This window comes from Pygoscelis adeliae, unplaced genomic scaffold (assembly GCF_000699105.1).
Source record: "Pygoscelis adeliae isolate BGI_AS28 unplaced genomic scaffold, ASM69910v1 Scaffold4, whole genome shotgun sequence".
Taxonomy (NCBI): Eukaryota; Metazoa; Chordata; class Aves; order Sphenisciformes; family Spheniscidae; genus Pygoscelis; species Pygoscelis adeliae.
This window is the reverse complement of record NW_008824986.1, coordinates 2,391,423-2,410,988: the sequence shown is the minus strand read 5'-3', so window position 1 is coordinate 2,410,988 and position 19,566 is coordinate 2,391,423. Positions and strand designations below refer to the sequence as shown.

At 36.3% G+C, this 19,566-nt stretch overlaps 2 protein-coding genes across 2 annotated transcripts in view; one reads left to right on the top strand and one right to left on the bottom strand.

Moving 5' to 3' along the window:
- Window positions 1-14,924, top strand: part of LRRTM3 (leucine rich repeat transmembrane neuronal 3) — a 92,107-nt gene extending 77,183 nt beyond the window's left edge. The window contains exon 3 of the mRNA XM_009325825.1: window positions 13,267-14,924. Coding sequence (XP_009324100.1) covers window positions 13,267-13,476 — 210 coding nt within the window. The 3' untranslated portion in view covers window positions 13,477-14,924. The remainder of the gene's footprint in view (window positions 1-13,266) is intronic.
- Window positions 1-19,566, bottom strand: part of CTNNA3 (catenin (cadherin-associated protein), alpha 3) — a 561,928-nt gene that overhangs the window by 381,420 nt on the left and 160,942 nt on the right. The window lies entirely within an intron of this gene.

The following is a 19,566-nucleotide window of genomic DNA, read 5'->3' as shown; positions in this document are numbered from 1 at the left end:
TCCACTCCTCACTTGTACTCTTTGAGCAACACAAACCCACCTCACAGAACAAGGACTCCTACTCCCTAACTGTTGTTTTGTGACTGTGTACACCCAAGTTAACCCCCCCTCAACCTGTCTGCCTCCACCCTCCATTCTGTCATGTCCTGGCATTGCCTGAGTTTCAGCGTAACACTCACTGTAAGACACAGTTGCAAATTACCACTGATAGCACTAACTTGCCTCTAGCTGAGCCAGGAGCTCCCAGCTCTTGCTTCTTCAGCAAAGCAAAGTGTACTTCAGAGCAACAACAATAGAAACAAAAAAACTAGCCTTTTATCAGCTTGGTGGGAAGAGGGAACAAGAAAGGAAGGATGGGAGAAGAATACCTGGAATTCTGTGCAGCAAGTACTAAGTTTTTCAATGAGAACAGATGCATTTTACAGTGCAAAATAGATTTTAAACATTAAATACTTCCCACAATAAACAAACCATTTAACCTTCAACAAATCATTCAATCCCAAGGGAATCTGTCTATGTCTTCCAACTAATTTAAAGATCTACATGCAAAACTCAGCATGTAGAACACACTTGGATTTCAGTCAGGTACTTCAAGGGACTTTGGGACCATAAAAATCAGCAAATGGATTAAAGCAGTCTCAGCATAGGTTTTCCATCTCTGACAGGTATGTCTGGATTAGTCATTGAAATGATATTACTCATATCATAAGCTGATGCAAGCTATGGATGTAAGTTAGATTTTTTAATTTTATTTATTAATTTGTTTGAGAACACTGTGCACAAGAGGACACCACTCCATGGAAACCGGTTGTTTAAAATGTAAAAAGAGGAATTTATATTGCAACACACTTGAGAATTAAATAAAAAAAACACGCTTAACATTCTCATTCTTCATAAGTAGTTTCCTACATCCAAAGAGACATTTTCATGATATGCTTTTTAAATATATATGGCATGTGTGGATTCATTTAAGTATGCTTTGGCCAACCTCAAGTACTGATCAGCATTGCCTCACAAAATAATGCAGCAGTACAAGGAGGTATCAGAGAAGGGTAAGGTAAGGCTGAGTTAGGGGTTTTATTGGGGTTTTTTTAACCTTTCTTACACACTTTCTAAGGCTCCTGGGACTTGAGATTTCATTACATAGGAATATTCCTGGTAACATATCACTGACCATCAGATGCCTCAATATTACTGAAAGTCAGCTGAGAGAGCTGTAATAGCAATCACACTCATCAGAACAATCTAACAGCAGACCTCCTGCACCAGCTGAAGAACATCTTGACCAATACAAGCTAAGCTAATAAAATTAAGCATGGCTGCATCTGCATGAAGGGTTTTCCCAGCACACCTGTGTTGCTGAGAGTGTGTGATGACTTTTCAGTTACAAGAACACCGTGGACAGGTTTCTGTCGGCTATAGATGTGACTGGGAAACCTCTTCTCCAGAAATGTCAGGAGAAGAGGATTGAAAGCATCAGGTTTCTGTTGTTGGTTTTTAAATTGGTACCCCAATTTAATCTCAAGCTATCAGTAACATAGAATTCAAACAAAATACATCGTTTGTCTTCAACTCAGTTTTTTTACACACAAAATTTTGAGAGAGAAAAATCAAACTAGCAGAGTAAATAAGGCCTCCTCCTTGGTCTCAGAGATAGCCCAAGTTCTTTTCCCTTCAGATCTGTAAATCTTTTGGCCCGGCATCTCTTGGCCCATACAACTCCAATTTATACAAACACTGGATTAATTACATGGATGTCTCATCAGATCATTCTAGTAGTCTAGTCACAACTGCCTGCAACAGTTGGCAGGATCAGACTTTGGACATTATGAAACCCACAATCACAGTCAGGAGGACTGTTTAAATATCAAGGGCTGAAAGCTAATGCTCAAAATTTAAAACTGCAGCGGATGGTTTCACTGTGCATTTGTCTCAGCACAACCAGGCTTTCCTGTCTCCTTTCCTGGAGTCAAGAAAGCATATTTTTGAATATGACACTTAAGGAAAGAGAGCATTAGGGCACCTTACTGAAAAGTAGCCAAAGAGATACAGTAGAATACAAAGAAAAGCAAAGGTGAATGAGATAATAGACTAGTGGCAGACAACAATAATATAACTGGAAGATGGAGAGGTTACACAAATGATTAATACGGTTCATAATAAGAAGGATGCTTCCTCTTAAAGTCAGATATAGAGGGAAAACAATAAAACAAGAGAAGTAAGAAAGAAGAGTTAACAGTTGGGAGATAACAGAGAGAGAAAGGGCAAAATGGAAGAAGGAAGACTTCTATATCACCAGTATTATTGTTTCCTGATATTTCCTAAAGCCCCTACTATTGGAACTTTAAGAACTTCAGCTTTCACTAAAGTTAGAACCTAGTCTTCATAGTTAGATAGAAAAGCTATATAATATTCCCCAACTGCTCACACACCAAAAAGTAAACAAGAAGCTAAAGATCATATCAACAAAAATACCCTCCTTTCCTTAAGATTAGGCTCATGACTTGTTCCGAGTCTGACTAGTGGATCTGAATACTCAGAGTAGGTAATACTTCAACTTCTGGTTTATTCAGTGTTATTTATTTTGCTGCTGTTTTATGTCTCTGTAAACAAGCCTGATGAAAAGTAATGAGATTGCCTGTTATAGCACTTAGGGGATATTAAAATTGCTTGTTACATTAAAATAATTAGAGAAGGATAAAGAAAATAAGATCATATTAATCACACTCTACAGAAGCCTATCCAATATATCAGAATCTAACCTTTGAGGAATAGAGTCCTCAAAAAAACCTACTTACAGCCCTATGATGGGCCAAAAAGTTCAACTATCAACCAAAACAATCACACTTAATGAAAATCTGTAAAAATAACTGCAGTCTGTGCTGTAACTGATTAGATATTAGATACAGCCACTCTTCAGCGATTTTTGCTCATTAAGAGGAATACCACAGAATACCATGCACAGAGCTCTTCTAAACAAAGTCTTCCCTTCGGTTTCTGCAAGACATTCTGCATGACCAGGCCCTAGGGTATTTAACTAAACAAGGCACTCTAATGTTTAACTAAGCCTGGCTTGGACAAGTTTTTCTAAACTTAACTGTAATACGTTGTTTCTTCAACTCTATGATACAATAGGGGTTTTTTTAAGGGAGATAGACCTCCCCAAAATATGAAAAAAATCTATAACATAAATAAAACTAATCTCATTGGTTCCTTTCATTCAGCTCCCTTTCCTTCTACATATCGATAAAGTCTAGTTTCCTTTTTAGTATTCTAAGACTTGCAGAGGAGAAGGGAAGGAGCTGTACTGACCTCTTTTAGGGCTGTCCACAAGACTTAAAAGTGTATGCATACAATATATACACATCTACCCACATACGTGTGGCTTACAAACATACTGTCTTTGACACATCTCTACAAATGCAGTATTTACTTCTCAAAGGTGTCTTTTTCATGTGCTTTTTATTCATGCCAATTCTTCATATTTTAAGATTATCTATTGATTGCTAAATAATGAATTATAACTAAGATACACTATGATGGTCAGGTTCTCCAAGCTGCAACAAACTTTACTAAGACAAAAATAGCTAGCTTTTTCTATATGTCACAAATGCTTGCTATCTAACACTTTGAACTGAATCCATCATTTATCCAGCTTCTAAAGTAAAAGCTTTATCTGTGTTTATTTACTTTTAGTCCCACAAATTTCAGAGCTGTCTTTTTTAAATGATACTTCAGTAATTATGCCTTCAGAGCCTATCAATAAACACCAAGTTTTGTATACAAATGAAAAACAAATCAGAAAACTATAAAGGTTAGCGCTCAAGAGATATGGATCTAATTGTAATAACATTTTTAGAAATACTTTAAGGCAATATACACCTTATTATTAAATATTATGAAGCATATTTCAAAGAATGCATTAACTGAAAGGATAAATTTTCACTCATAATCATACACTGTCATACCTACTTCTCTAATTCAATTTACTACATTAGAACTTGAAGGACTGTTATTTAAAAAAAAAAAAGTCCAAAACTGCAGGCTGTTAAAGGAAAAAAAACAAACAAAAACCACCATACAAAAAAACCAGCCCAAACCAAACCAAAAGAACCCCCACTCACAAACAAATAAAAAACCCTCAAAAAGGCAGAGTAGATATTTACCTTGTCAGGCAGAACAGTATTTATAACTTGTTCATTTTTTAACAGTAATAGCTAACATGAATGTCTAACTAAAATAAAATATAATACATACTGCTTTCAAAGCCAAGCAAGCAATTAAAGCTAATCAAGTCACAAATTGCTCTCATCCCACAAATGTCTCATTCTTTGCAGGAAGGAAAGATGTTAAGCAAATGTCACCCCGTTCAAATTTTGAGAAAACTAACAACATGCAAGACAAAATGTCCAGCAACTAGGAAACCACAGCTCACTATTTCTTAGTCTGAACCCCAATGAACTGAATCAGAATGAAAAATAAAACCTTTTTAGTTCTGCTTCCTCCTCTTCCTTGTCTTCTACTTCTTAAAAATAAAAAGAAAGGGGTGATATTCTGTAGCAGCTGTTAGCAGCTGTTCACTTTGGCATTTCAAAAACTGGTAAAGGCCATTGTCAAAAATAGTATATTCAACTTGCTGAAAAAAATTTGCCAATTCCTTCTACTTTAAAATTAAGATACCAAATCTACATTGACATAACTAAAAAAAATTTGCATGGTTTTCTCATGGAACCCAACAGTGGTTGAATGCTGTCTGTACCCTCCCCCATCCCTCAGAAAAAATCAGCTTACTATTTACATGTCCAACATTCAACACAAAGGTTCAAAAGTACTGGCCTTTGTTTTTAAAGGCAATTTTTACTTTTTAACACCACCCTCCTCTCCCAGGGAATATGCTGCATCATAAACTACTTAAAATTCATGTTAAACATTGAGCAGATAAGAATACTATTACTGACGGACTATAATACTAGTCATACACTTACTAAAGCTTTTTCTTTTTTGGTATCAATATAAACACAGGGCATTCAGCCACTAGAACAAGTAAAGTCTAGAAGCAGCAGCTACTTCAACAGGAGCTTTGAAATAGTATGTTTCTTATATTGCCATGGAGACATCTGGTCCTCACGTTCAGTGTGACTGAACAGATGATTTAAAAAGCTTTAAATACAGATGTGATGCACACCTCTCATCCATCCTTCACTTCCTCACTCTTGCCTTTCTCTGATAAGAATGTAGTTATGACACATTTAGTCTAACATGGCAGTGAAGATTGGGCACAAACCAGATGCATAGTAATACATGTTTCATTTCAGTTGCATTTATTTCTAACAATGTGGGACCCCAATTTAGGTAACCAGAGATTAACACGTTGGAATAGAAAAATTACCAAACTCAAGCAGAGCACATGAAACATATCACTACTGTACTTTATTGCCCAGATTTACTGCAGAGAAGGAAAATCATAGCGAAGAAAAACAGGTGTTCTTGAGCAACAGAAGAGAAATTTTCATGTTGAAATCACGTACAACATCTGGACAGATGTGGCCTTTGAATAGAAAACCCAATTCTTGCTCACCAAGAGGGCATTAACTTAATGTTTCTGTGAAGAAAAATTTTGCTATTCAACAAAAGCTATTGTTACTGCCAAAAAAACTATCAAAACTTTTGGTAGGTTTTTAATCACAGCCTGAACTGAGTAGAAATGAATTTTGAGAGAAGCAGAAAAAGCTTGAAAACATCCTTCCTTTCGCATTCCTTCACTCACATAACTCCTCCCTGCCATTCACAAGCTGGGTGAATTAATACCAATGCCTTACAACATTTCATGCCAAAGTTCTCACTAGCTGATCTAACAACATATTGCCCTTTCCCAAGCCTTTAGAATTTGGACTTTGAAAGGTTGAAATATGCAGACACAAGGTTTAAAGAACAACCACCTAAAAATTTAGAAGTTTAAAGGAAAACTAAGATCTTTAAAAGTGACTAGCAATTTTTGCAGCTGTCCATTCTCAGCACTTTAAAGGGACAATAATTTAATCCAAGGTACTCATTGCCTTACAGTAAGGCCTCCTCACAGTGTATGCAAATACCACCACCACCACCAAGTAACTTCTGGTAACCTTACCGCCATGGCTGAGTTACATTTTGGTAGAGGAGCTAGGAGGATCTGAACTGTAAATTCACGACTGTCACAAATTGGCTATTACAGGTTTATCTATTCCTTTAACAGAAGCTTGAGTTTAATTATCTCCCTTGTTTCACAGCACAGCACTTTTACGTAAATACATGCTTGAAGAAGCAGATAATGAAAGAAATGGCACGAGATCATAATCAGATAGGTACTTTCTTTTCATAACTATACCTACCAGACAGCTCTAGGGCTTTCGCAGAAAGCCATTGGACATGCTACTTAAGAAAGAAAATAAGGGACTTGTTACATGCAAGACCTGCCTAAATCACAGAGAGGATTTAAATGCGGCGGTGCAGGGGCAGGAGAGATAGGTGAAGGTACAGAACAATCTTGCTGCAGTCCTGTCCTAAGACTCCGTAAGAACAGCGACTCAGCTTCAAGAAGAAGCCAGTTAAGAAGCTTGAATGAGTGTTCAGGTAATTCTTGTGCAACTTCATCAATAAACCAGAACCTGCAAAGTACTTCAAACATTCCAAGACCTACCTAGGTTACTGCAAGAAAACAGTAACCACTAAGGAGCAGGGCATCTGCAAGGCTACTACACTGTGCCTGGGGTGTATATTCAACTGGTTTTCTCCATTCAGAACGAGTAGTAGTTTCTAACACAAGTCCAAAAATTCACAGAACTGCTATAGTCCAGCAGCACTGGAACAAGACTTTTTGGATTACACTCTTATATAGCATTTTCTCTGCATCTTATAGCAACAAAAGAAACAGAAACAACCAAGTTAATATAGCCATCTTAGGGAAATAACAGTGCTAGAGAGCAATAGAAAAGGATTTGGGGAAAACCAGTTCCTCTTGAGAGAAAACCAGGACATAGAAAACAGGGTAAAATGTTCTGAAAGGTCTGTGGTAAAATCTGGCATAGGCATTACAACACCCCGCAATGTTGCATGTGAAAACAAAAGGGCACCTATGGAGGACTGCATGGAAAAGAGGCAGACAGGAAAAACTGAGAAACTGTGCCTATAGCCTCCATTATGCAAGGTCATTCTGGCTACAAGAGGCAGCTCTCAGAGAGGGTAGGATAAGATGCATTTCAGTGGAATGAGCTTGGGGTAGGCCAGAGGACAGAACCAGTGGGTTGGCAGAGGGATGGAGTCACTGGAGAGAAAAAGGCAGATGCAGAAGTCACCAGGCATTGTGTGAAGTAAAGACTTACGAAAAATGGAAGGGAAAAGCAGGGGACAAGATAAGAAACATGCAGATGAGAAATATGGGAAAATAGGACAGAAGGTGACAGAGGAAAACAGGTAAATGTGTCTGACCATGCTAAAGAGAACAGCATAATGAAGTTTGGACTATGCAAGCTGGGAAGTTGAGAGGGGGCTGAGAAAACAGAGGTAGGAAAAACAAAGCACAATTTGACAAGTGATTTGCAAATAAAAAAGCTTGTGGGAAACAGGGGTATTTAGAGAACAATCAAAGACATCCCAGAAATATTGGCTAGTAAATATTAATAAAATGGGTTCAGTGATGCTTTGCTGAGAACAGTATTCAATAGTGAGGTTCACAGGCATAGAAAACAGGAGAGAAACTAGGAATTCAGGGGGTTCAAATGAAGACAGAAACTGCCCTCACTTGTAATTCAAAGTCTGAAATCAGGTTATTAAGATTCATGAAAGAGCCAATTTAGATAAGATTTCTTAAATACATTAATTATAATTTATTCTAATGTATACTCTATCTAATAAACCCAAGGTATTTTATTCCTTCCAAGCCTTTTTCTGTTTTACATGCATAAGGATTCAAAAATAGTACTATTCAAAATTTAACCTCCAATAAATTTAAATAATATGGCAAATACATCACAAAGACAAACTAATGGATGGTAAAGTATCAGATTTGTTTTGAGGTTCATTTGAAATAACAGGATTCTTCACAGTGGTCATGAATAAAGCATTTAATTTTGATTCATGCCAATAAAACCTTTATGGTTCCCTAGTATATATTACAAGGGCTTGTTCCTTTTTTTTTTTAATGAAGCCAATAGCAAAATTCCACTGACTTCTATATGAAATAGATTCAATTCTCATATGTTGACCATATGCTGATACATTATATTCCCGTGTCTATGTTGTAATGACATTCCTATATTCTGTACATTTTCAGAATGATATATCACAACTCCATCACTTCTATTGCTTCCATCCTTCAGCTCATTTTATTCTCCTATCTCAGTGTACAACCTGGTTTACTTATTTTCATCCCTCCTGTTCATGATCTTCTGTTTTTCAGGTCCTTATCTCTGCCATCTCCATGGATAATATTCCTTTGCCCTATCATATTTTCCCATGCCTACGTTCTTAAGCCACTCCAGGTCTATGGCTATGCCCTTATGCCTTTAGTTTCCAAGCTTTCATTTCCAGGATTCCGTGGGTGAGTCTTGAAATCTCCCCAGGAGGTTTGAACACTCCATGTCCATTAAATTTAACAAAATACCAAAATCCTTAGACTGAAACTATTGCCTCTAATTCTAAATACAATAAATTCAGAAAAAAAAATGTAATTCTGTTTCACATGAAAGCCAAGCCAAGGTCAAGCAATCAGATAAGAACACAGCCACAACACCAGAAGCTTAATAAATGCTGTATGCCTTTTCTAGAACCTTTCCCATCTTTGCTGACTGCCAAGATATTCATCTGTAGCTAGAAGTGTTCCCCTCCCCAGCCAATTCACAGCTGTTTAGTACTGAATATACTTCTGCAGTCTGGATAAAATAACCTATTTCCTGCAGATCTCTGTAATTGCTAGAGAGAAGCCAGAACCAAATTCTCAGTCTCTTTTTTAAAAGAACAAACTTTCTTTTTAATCTGTGGTAACTTTTCAACTGCCGGTGAGGATCAAAACAGAAATGTGAAAACATCAACATCCCGAACACTGGATTAAATTCTTGTCAGGACTGAACAGAATTATTTTTTAAAAAACTCTGTCTTCCTATACAGTTTTGTAAATGCAACCTTTTAGCTACATTTTCTATGTAAAACAAGTCTAGAGTTTTAGACTTCCTTACTGAAAAGATATAGGATTGCTGGAACTTTCCACACACACACACTGTGCAGAAATTTAATACTATGCAATGAAATTCAGCTTGCAGGACAGATGCTTCCTTGAATAGTAATTGCAATTTTAAGGCTTCTGAACTGTAAATCTGAGATAAGCCGAGGCTTTTTGGATGCTCATCTGAACCCGAACTCCAAACAATATGAAGTTCACACATCACTAGTAATTAAACAATGCAGTGCTTTTACTCCAGAATTGCTGTCAAAGAGACAAGAGCTATCATTACAAATGCTGTGGTATTAGTTATTTGAATTTTTAAAAAAGTTCAAAGAACAGGAGGTTTATAAAGATAGAACTTTTATTGAGACACATACCACTATCAGAAGGAAAACAGGAATGAAAAATGCAAAGGAGGAAATACAAACAGGGATGTTCCTTGTTTAATTACCATGCCATGAGGGTTGACATCTCTGTTCCAGGACTATAGCCTGAGAAGCCCAAAGTGATCCAGCACACCTAGACAGCAATAAAGCAGCAGTTGGTAGCAGCTTCACCTGATGGTTACAAATGAGCTGCAGTATGATCTGGAGTGACCAAGAAGTCTCCTTCCCCAAATAATTAGACTAAAAAGAAACATGGCAGGTGGTCAGACCCTGACCATTCTAGGAAATAGAGACAGAAGGGGACACACTTAAGGAGGAAAAAAAGATGCAACAAGAGAAAAGGGGTAGGTCAGAAGAAACCATCTGGGAGATTTTATAACAGCTCTGAATATCACTAATTTTCTAAAATGCAGATTTTGCATTCTACAGGAATGACCTGGTTACAAGAGAACCAGTGCAGCTTCTTCTGAAGAGTGCCATCGTTCCTGGTTCATATTTGCCCAGAATAAGGTAGAATTGCCAACACAATTTCATACATCACTTCAGAAAACAGCAATGGAGAACCACACAAGCTAATTTTTTTCAGAATGGAAACTTTACCAGACTAAGGAAAATGTCATTAATCCAAAAGTTGTTCTGTTTCTCTCATCTCAGCTAGGCCTTAGATCTCCTATGTGGCTTCCCACTCAGGCCTGTATGTGTATGCATGAAAGAATGCATGTATGCAATTGTCTACATTTCATGGCAATTGCACATGTATTTTGCTTAGCCCACCTTACACTGCTGACCATCAGAAAGAAATTAGAACAAGCCCATAACCATAATCAGCTTGTTTCTGACTATAGGTCTGAAGCAGTTAAAGTGCTCCTTTCCTCCCTTCTGCTTTCTTTCTATTCTGACATTAATGAAAACAGAATATGATCAAATGTCAGCAATTTAGATACATTACATGAAAAAATTTTCTACTGAGAATATGACCAGGTATTAAGGTCATAACACACACACACACTTTTTCCAGTCCAACATACATACAACAAACATTTTTCAAAAATATATGCAAGCCTCAGCTCTTATTCTGAACACACAGACACAGATTTTAATTTTTAGGAAGCATATCAACCCATATCTTCTATTTTGACAGATATAGCACTAAATATCTCTTCATTGACTATTCCAACCAAAATGTGGGCAACAGCACATTTGAAGCCAGACCGTACAAAATTTTGTCTGGTTGTCTGATTTCCTTGGAAGTGTGGATAGGCATTAGTGATTCAAGGCCATTCATCACCTTTTGCTCCTTTAAAGAAAGGACAACGCAAATGTGACCAAATTAGCTGAGTGGGCAGAGAAAAAGTAAGTACCAGCACATCTACATGATTCCCCCCCATACAGCCAGAGCCTTTATGCCACTTTTCCTTTTTGTACACTCTTTGGGACACCTCACACCTTCTAGCCTCAGTGTTTACTAAAGTGGTTCATTCAGCAAGAAATTCTGTATATCTCTCAAGCACATATGTCTGGTCAACAGAAATGAATGGAGGTGGAAGTGGCTTTGCTTACATTCCATAACTAGAATTTATGGCGGTCTTTAGGTTAAGTACAAAGAGGACCAGAGGTGTTTTTATCCTACAGTACCATGGGAACTGAAGGCACAATCAACCTGGGAGGGAGGGGATCAGTCCTGCTTACAGTAGGGCTTAAGAACTGTGTTGGTTGTATTGAAATTGCTACTTGAGGAGATCACTTAGGGGCCCGGGTTCTGCATGTGATCACAGTAATGATGAGGACATAGCATAGCACTGTAGGCTTTCCTCTATCATGAGAGCAAAGCTGCAGGAGACAGTATATGTTCATTGCATTGCAGCCTCCAAAAGTAATCCATACCCACAGTGACACCATCCAATATTGTGCCACATTCATGAAATGAGGTTAGGAAATACATTTTGAGCTGTAAAAGGAAATGTTCAATAGTTTAAGAAAAGATACTGTTAGTGTTTACGAAGGGGGAAAAACGTGGAGCATTTCTTCTTATTGCATGAATTTAAAATCCCAGAGTTCTTCCTCAGGTAAGGTCTCTTCATTATTTTAAGAAAACCTGAGGTGTTCATCCATGAGGACAAAAAAACCCCAAAACAAAACAAAAAACCAAAAAAATCCCCCCCAAAAAACCACCCAAGGTGGCTACGTGAAATGCAAAGAGAGCTCATGAATTTTTGTCAGTGAAAAGATACAGATCACCAGACACCTATAATACAGTATGGTGTCTTTAACCTTAAGTCTTTCAAACACGAGAGTCAGGATAGAAAAAGATACATTCCACTGGTTTTCTGATTCTATCCTATGAAGATACAGTTTTGTCACAGGTTTAATTGATATTTTTCCAATTCAGAGTGTGATCACATGATATGCTACCTACGTCCATCTTCTAAGCTGAATGTTATTTAGCTCTTTATGAGCTATCAATATCTCATATGTAGGTAGAAAAGTCATCCATTTCCTTATCTTTTTCAGTCTATCTCCATGTTTTGCATAGCATATGAGCAGTTTTTATAATGGGACTTCCAACGTGCTGTCATGAGCATATAGAGGTACAGGTGGGACATCCAAATGCATCAACCAGTTGTGCTAATGAGAAACAGTTTTGGTTTGTATTATTTCATATTTCAAATTAAAATGCTTTTAAATCTTACCTGTCTTCATATTTAGTTTTATTAATTTCAGTCAGTCTTCAAAAAAACAGCAAGAGAACAATAAAAGTCACGAATAAAAGTTGTTCTCTTTAGTTTTACAGTGGACTGGAAATCTGATTTTTAAATACTTTAACACATGACTCACACAGCCATTACAATATAGTCACCCTTTTCATCCTTCGATTCTCTTAATATACATAAAAATAAATCTAATAGTACAAATACATACCATTCAAAATCTGTATTAATTTCACCTCTGATTCTACAGTGTATTATAAATAATTCTATGCTGAAGTGAGTTCAAAATCCCCAAGAAAATAGTAAAAAAATTTTAACAACTTTTCAGCCTAAAGTATTTGAATTAAACCTGCAATAGTGAAGCTTCCAGAGCTACCATAGCATAACAGTGGATGAAGCTATCATCTACCACGGTCCAATATTTACTAAAAGCTGCTAGATTCAAATTGATGCTTATGCTATAAATAATAGGAAACGTGTCATCTGTGAGTATTTTACAGCAGACCAAAGGTATCACACCCACTGATATATTCAAGCAAGATCCATTAACCACTCTTAAACTTGAAAAGCCATTTAAATTTCGTTTTAAATATTCCATATATCCCCAATTGAGTCACCCCTCTTTCTCCTCCCTGATAGATTGATTTTAGCAGAGGCTAATTACATTCTAAAGATGATTTGAGTTCAATAACATCCTAATCCTCACAAACACATTCAAGCACACACCTAGCCCTGGGCCACAAGATCAAAGGCGGTAGTGGTTAGGCTTAAAACACCTTAGTAAAGAAGAGGGTTTGGGTGGAGTGGAGGGGGTAGAGGGATAGAGAGAAGGAAGAGATTTTTTTACATGCAGCACTATATTTGGCATTAGCCAATGTTTTTAGACAGTCTGTTTCTTCAACATCAAATTCAGGCAAGTACAATTTGATTATGTCTTTTGGTAACTGGCTGGTTTTCATCTTTGTTTTTCCCCTAGATACCATTGTCTATGAATGTGTCAACATTTCTTGCCTATGATCAGCCCACAATAAGTTACTGTGGAGTACATCATGAACTGCTTGCTCACAAGCCCTATGACTCGAATAACCAGGAAGAAACAGTGGAAACACACTTAGAAACTGATCTGGATCTGAGCACAATAACAACAACAGCACGAATCAAGGAACACAGTCAGCAGCTGGCTTAACTGGGATTTTTTTTTTTTGCTGTCTTTTTTTTTCTTGTAGCAGAGGCTGCAGCCAAATTCTATGTAATGTTATGGACAAAAATGAGAAGACATAGTATTATGGATTCTAAGATCCCTGTTCAAATTAAAAACGAATCACAAAGATTAATTGTTTCAAGTCTACAATTTGTAATTAGTTAAGTTGTGCAGTATTTTTTTGACTTCAGAGTATGACCCTTAAAGTGAATCTTTTTCAAAACTCATCCTACCTACCTGTATAAACTGTACAGATGTAATGTATTTTTCATATTGTAAAGTTTCAATTACCAAGAACAGCTGGTATGTACAGTACCGTAATTTAATTACAGCTTAATTTACAAGTTTCAGTTTCTGAAGTTTCAAATTAACAAAAGTTATTTCTTGTTGTTATTAAGTTACTCTGTTTCGTAGGGATCATTTTGTTACTGCTTTTGTGCCCAGAAAACTTTAATCTAAAATTCTGTCCTTTGCAGAATATGCACTGTTTTTACCGTGTTTAATGTGTAGAATTTTATCTACTGGTTCCAGAAGTAATGCATTAACCAAAAGGAGGGTTTAACTGTTCAGACTTCTAAGAAATTCTTGAAATACAGAGCCAAGTTTTCTTATAAATGAAAATAAAAAAAAAATTTAACAATTCTCCTCAAACTTACCTGTTGCCTTGAAATACAGCCTGATTTCTAAACCAGAAAAATGTAATGATAAACAGATATATTTTAACAACAAAGTTTATGTATGCAACTGTTAGCCAATGCTGATGATGTTTTGTAAAGTCTCACTGTTCTGCAAGACAATACGGACAGGAGACTTTAATAGGCAGCTGTCTTTACAAACTCTGCTGTGAAAGTATAGCCTGCCAAATCAGGCATTTGTATTTCTACTTAAAGACAAATGGGCCCAAAACCTACTTCTGTCAAAGATAGCTGCTGACAGAAGTGGCAACAGAAACAAGCCCTTAGAGTTACACTACTGCTCCTAGAATGTAAGATGTTACTCAAAAGTAAGAAACCTCTACTTTGCTGAAAAGTATAGTAATTCAGACCAAATGGTAAAGGTTAATAGTCCTTTAACATTATGATACATCAAGCTAAGAAAAAAAACCAAAACCTTTAAATACAAAAAAAATGTAGTATTAAGTCTTTAACAATTACTACATTGTTTATTTGTCTACCATTTAATATCTGGATTGAAGCATTCTTATATCCCATCGTTCAGTTTTAAATCTCCAAGACTTCTCAAGACTGTATGAGAATAACTTTTATAATACTACCCTCATGTTGTAATCATAAAAGATTACAGAAATTAGAAACACATTATATCATGCCAACTCGGTGAAATATAAAAAGGGAACATGAGCCTTCCAAAATATAGGAGAAAAAAGTTTCATATGGTGAAGCAACTTTTTTATAATAAAGAGAAATTATATAACCACAAATCTATTTTTCTGAATGTTTATCCCACCATATTTTCATGTAGCTTCAAAGCAGAAGACTGAAATTTAAAATTACAGTTCAACTGTTTGTACAAAATATAAAACAAATATAATGAAAAATAGCTTCAAAATATTGTTAACAAATGAATCTGCATTCACTATCTTTTAAGTGGAAACAAAGTGTCAAAACAGAATACATTGTATTGGTTATTTATTTAGCATCCTAGATTTTGTAACATGTTTTGCATAAATTATTTGCTATTCAAAACATTACTTGCCTTTTTAAGACTCATCTTAAACCTCCACACTTCTGTTTCTTATTTACTACATGGGTTCTTGAATTTCTGGTCACCTTCTGCAGTGCTGGAATTTTACTATGCACAGTTTGAAAATACATTTTGCTAATTATAAAATGAAACAAAAAATGCAGGTGTCATTCTGGAGTCGAGTGACTTTTGTACTGCAGGAAGAAGTTAACTGCTTCATTTCAAAGTTGTTTTTAAGGTTTAATGTTTAGGCATTCTGGTCATAATAGAAGGCCTGAGCTGTTAGGATCAAATACCATCCTCCCAAAAGATTATTTCAGTTATTCTTACTCTGTCCTTCCTATTCTTTACCTTGATGCACTGCCCTCAAATATTTATGGTGTGTGAACGTGGTCCTAGCACTGATACGGTTACTCAAAATGCACGAATGTTCAAAGGCTCCATGTACTTCTAATTTATGGAGAACTGTATAACATGAATATTTTCAATGTTAGACACTCTAATGAACTTAGGCTAAGGAAAATAGTTTCTTATGCCAAGAGACACACAATCTTTTTGACCTATCTGGTTCAACAAGCACAACTAGGTATATATTCACGTACGCACAAACGTTTCTCCTCTTGTTTCTTTTCCTCAATAATGAAGCATACATTAACGAATCTGGTTTGTCTTGGACCTCTCCTGAAAGACTTGTCGTTTCAGACCAACGTATCGAGAGACAAACGGGAGAATAGCATGGTCACGGAAGTAGCCGCGATTCTGCACCTCACAGGTCTGCTATACTACCACAATCAACTTCCTGGGCATTCGTAGTGCCAGGCTCTCTGTAACCCCAATGGGCCATTCCAGTGCTCTGCAAGACAGATAAAACATCCCAGGGCCCAAAGCAGCGGTGGAATACATGCCCACCCCAAATCTACAGTGTTAAAACATAGTTTCCATACATATAACTGGATACCACTTTTTTAATGGACTACATCAACCCAAAATCTGCTATTCTCAACAAGATGGATGTCTTCAAGAAAACTAGATGGCAGGTAGGTACCTTCCCTAAAAAATCCGTATCATGAAAAAAATCTAGGTTAAGCTAACCCAAACAAGGACTCACTCCTAAGGTCCTATGTTAGTGTGTGTACTCCTGCTTTCCAACAGATTATTGCCAGCTCTATACTGACCCGGAGTGCACAGAAATAGTAAATGCTCTAGTTATGTGGACAAAACAAAACAGTATCACTTAATAAAGCCCCAGTCTTCTAACCTACAAGTTAGCAAGAAGAAGGTTGGCTGAGCCTATGGGTTCAAATATTTATTTACAGAGTGTCACTTTCATATATCATTTCCCTTTGCAATAAGATCCATAAACCAGAAAGAGAGGTAGCCAACAGCACCAATCTCAGTCTTACAGTTAAGTGACACCACCATACCCTAGTAGGTGATTTTATCAAGAAACAGCTGAGCGAATTCATTATGCTTGCAAAATACAAACTAACAGAGAGTATAACCTCTATCAATAAAAAAAAACAGACAATTTTAAAAATAAATCTAGCTACAAGCAACAATTCACACCATCCATCAGTGGATCATGCTTGTACAGCAATTTACAGGGTTGAAACACCCATTAGGAAATTGAGCACAAGTATCTGAATGGAGGTCCTATCTAAAGAAGGAGGTATATAAGAAGATTAATGATTAATCTGACAAATTACTGCATATGTCTCAAGACAGTATATAAAAAAATTACAAACCAAAATAACATCTATACAAGAAAGCAAATTACTGTTTCAATTAAAAACTGATCAAAATTTGCAGTATAAGGCATTGTACGAACTTTTCGCAAGGGATCTGAGAGCTATCACTAACAAAAAAAAAATATATATATATGTACACAGTTTTCAGAGATACATCACAAATATCAGACTTCTTTTGGCAACATACAACAAACAGAAAATGTACCAGCCTCAGAAGTTGTGTACTAGCTTGCTTTACTGACAGCCACCTAATTCCTCCCCTTCTCTCTCAAGGCATTTTTTATCTCTTACTGTTATTTCCAATCCTCGGATTGGACAAGAGAACAGAAATTGTGCAAAAACCATAAAAGGAACGGTAAAACAAAACAAAACAAAACTGCGAGGGCAACACCACTGACTAGAAAAATAAAGCCAGGATTCCAGTCTCAAAGGAACTGTAATAAATTCTCGTAATTGCTTTATTAGCAACGTAGGTACTCAAAGATGGTTAATGTAAACAAATTACATGATCATGCATAGTGTCAAATACAAGCAGCTGTATTTAGTTCCCAACTGGTCTAGCAGAAATAGTCTGTTGAACAGGTGGGAAAGAACAGTTCAACTCATGTTCCCTAGCCTGATTGTCCTCTCTTGAGGGAAAGATCTTTTTGCTCCAGAATTTTGCATGGGTTTCAGGGGCTTGGGCTTCCTGAAAGCAAATCTTACCAGTAAAGGGATAAATATCTGTAAATTAATATAATAATGGTTTTACTTGGTCAGACCAAAGGTACACCTAGGCTTGATAACCTGTCTCAAACAGCAGCTGAAAGATGAAACCCAAAGAAGAACTGAAGAATGGGGCAAGCACACAGCAGTATTTCCCCAGAATGCCCCTACAGTCCCCAACAATTTGTAGGTCAGGGACTTACTGAGCCAAATGTGGTATCTTAATAGTCCCTCTTTGAATGTGTACACGGCTCCTTTGAAGCCATATAAATTTGTAATGCTCACAAGTCCTGCAGAAAGTAAATTTAATTTGACAAGAAAAGCTGCCTCTTTTCTTTGTTCTAGTAGAAATGAATGATGGAGTAGTGTAATAATAACACTTTTCACTTCCATTTTTGACACAGAAATATGATTATCACGTAATTAATAATGACAGACTGATGACTTCCAGGTAGCTTGAATAACATCCATTCAGTCATCTAAAGTACAGATATTATCTGAAACCCTGTAGATTTAATTATCAGATTTCCCTTGGGGGGGTTCTTAAAATCAAGATTCAGCTCACCAGAAAGCAGAATATCTTTTCAGCTTTCTCAAGTCCACCACAGTGGTAAACAAAAAATAAGCCTGTTTCTCACAAAGTACTGCAAAACACTTTTCAACACAGAAAGACACACACGAACCTCTTATTAGATACAAGTTTCACTGTATGATCCATATTTAAAAGCAGATGTTCATTAAATTCCTCAAAAAATTCTAACATTTAAGTGAATTAATAGTTCTATTATAAAGTAACAAGGCCAAATTCCATTTTCCTGCTCTACCTAATTATAGAATCTGATTAATTTTAATTATAAAGTTTCAGAATAAATCAACGTGAACATCATCAGAGTTCATGATTAACGTTACTTTAATAAACACCTAAGGAATTAACATTTTGCCACTAGAACCTTGCCAAAAATTTTTATGTAAGCTGAAGCGCAGCGTGTACAACTGTGAAAATCCCCCATGGCATGGAGCTTATATTCTACTTCATCAAGATCAATTTTGCATGTAAATAACTCATTCTTAAAACTGCCTCTTTAGATGGTTAACTACAAAGGAGCACCTGCTATGTAATAGAAAATGAGCCTGCAACATGGAATTCATTACACCCAGTCCTGTTACATTAAAGCTGTAATACATTCATAATAGTGTCGCCACTATAGACATGACACATGTAACAAGCGAGCATTAATTAATGTTACATTAGTATGGAATTTCTTTGGATTAACATTAATGTTTGATGATTGCCTTATTAATTGCCTTAGGCCAACTGACATAAACAGGATGGATATTATTGTAATAAACACTAAAGGAATTAAAAATGTTCAGTTATATAAGAATATGTTTTTTTCCAACTGTCACAGAGAGTACCTTCCACTTTGTATTCCATAAGAAATAGGCTTTTAAGGTGGATGCAATTCAGCAATAGTTCTATCTACAATCTAATCATAAAGTGATTGCACCAATGAAACATATATCAAAGCCAAATAATTCAAACATTGTATGTACTAATTTTGTGCTGCTTAGAGAACAAAAACTCATCAACTAGGGATGAGAATACTCATTAAAAGAAAACAACGTGTCCCTCCAGCACTCTGCACTTCAATAATTTTGGTAGTTTTATACAAGAGTGTGTCATAAATGAGGCATGGAAAGCCATTAACTGAACCATTCATATTGAATACATTTTGTTGTCATTTATTCTTTCAAAAGAAATAATGGAACCGATTTATTTTTCTAGTAATGCTGATGCACCTCCCTTTTACGTCTTGCTGTTGGTAACTTTATTTTTAAAGAACTTGTAAACTCGCACAATTAGTCTAGACTTCATTATCCAAAAGCCTTATTCTCATTTTCAGGAAAGGAAAAAATATAC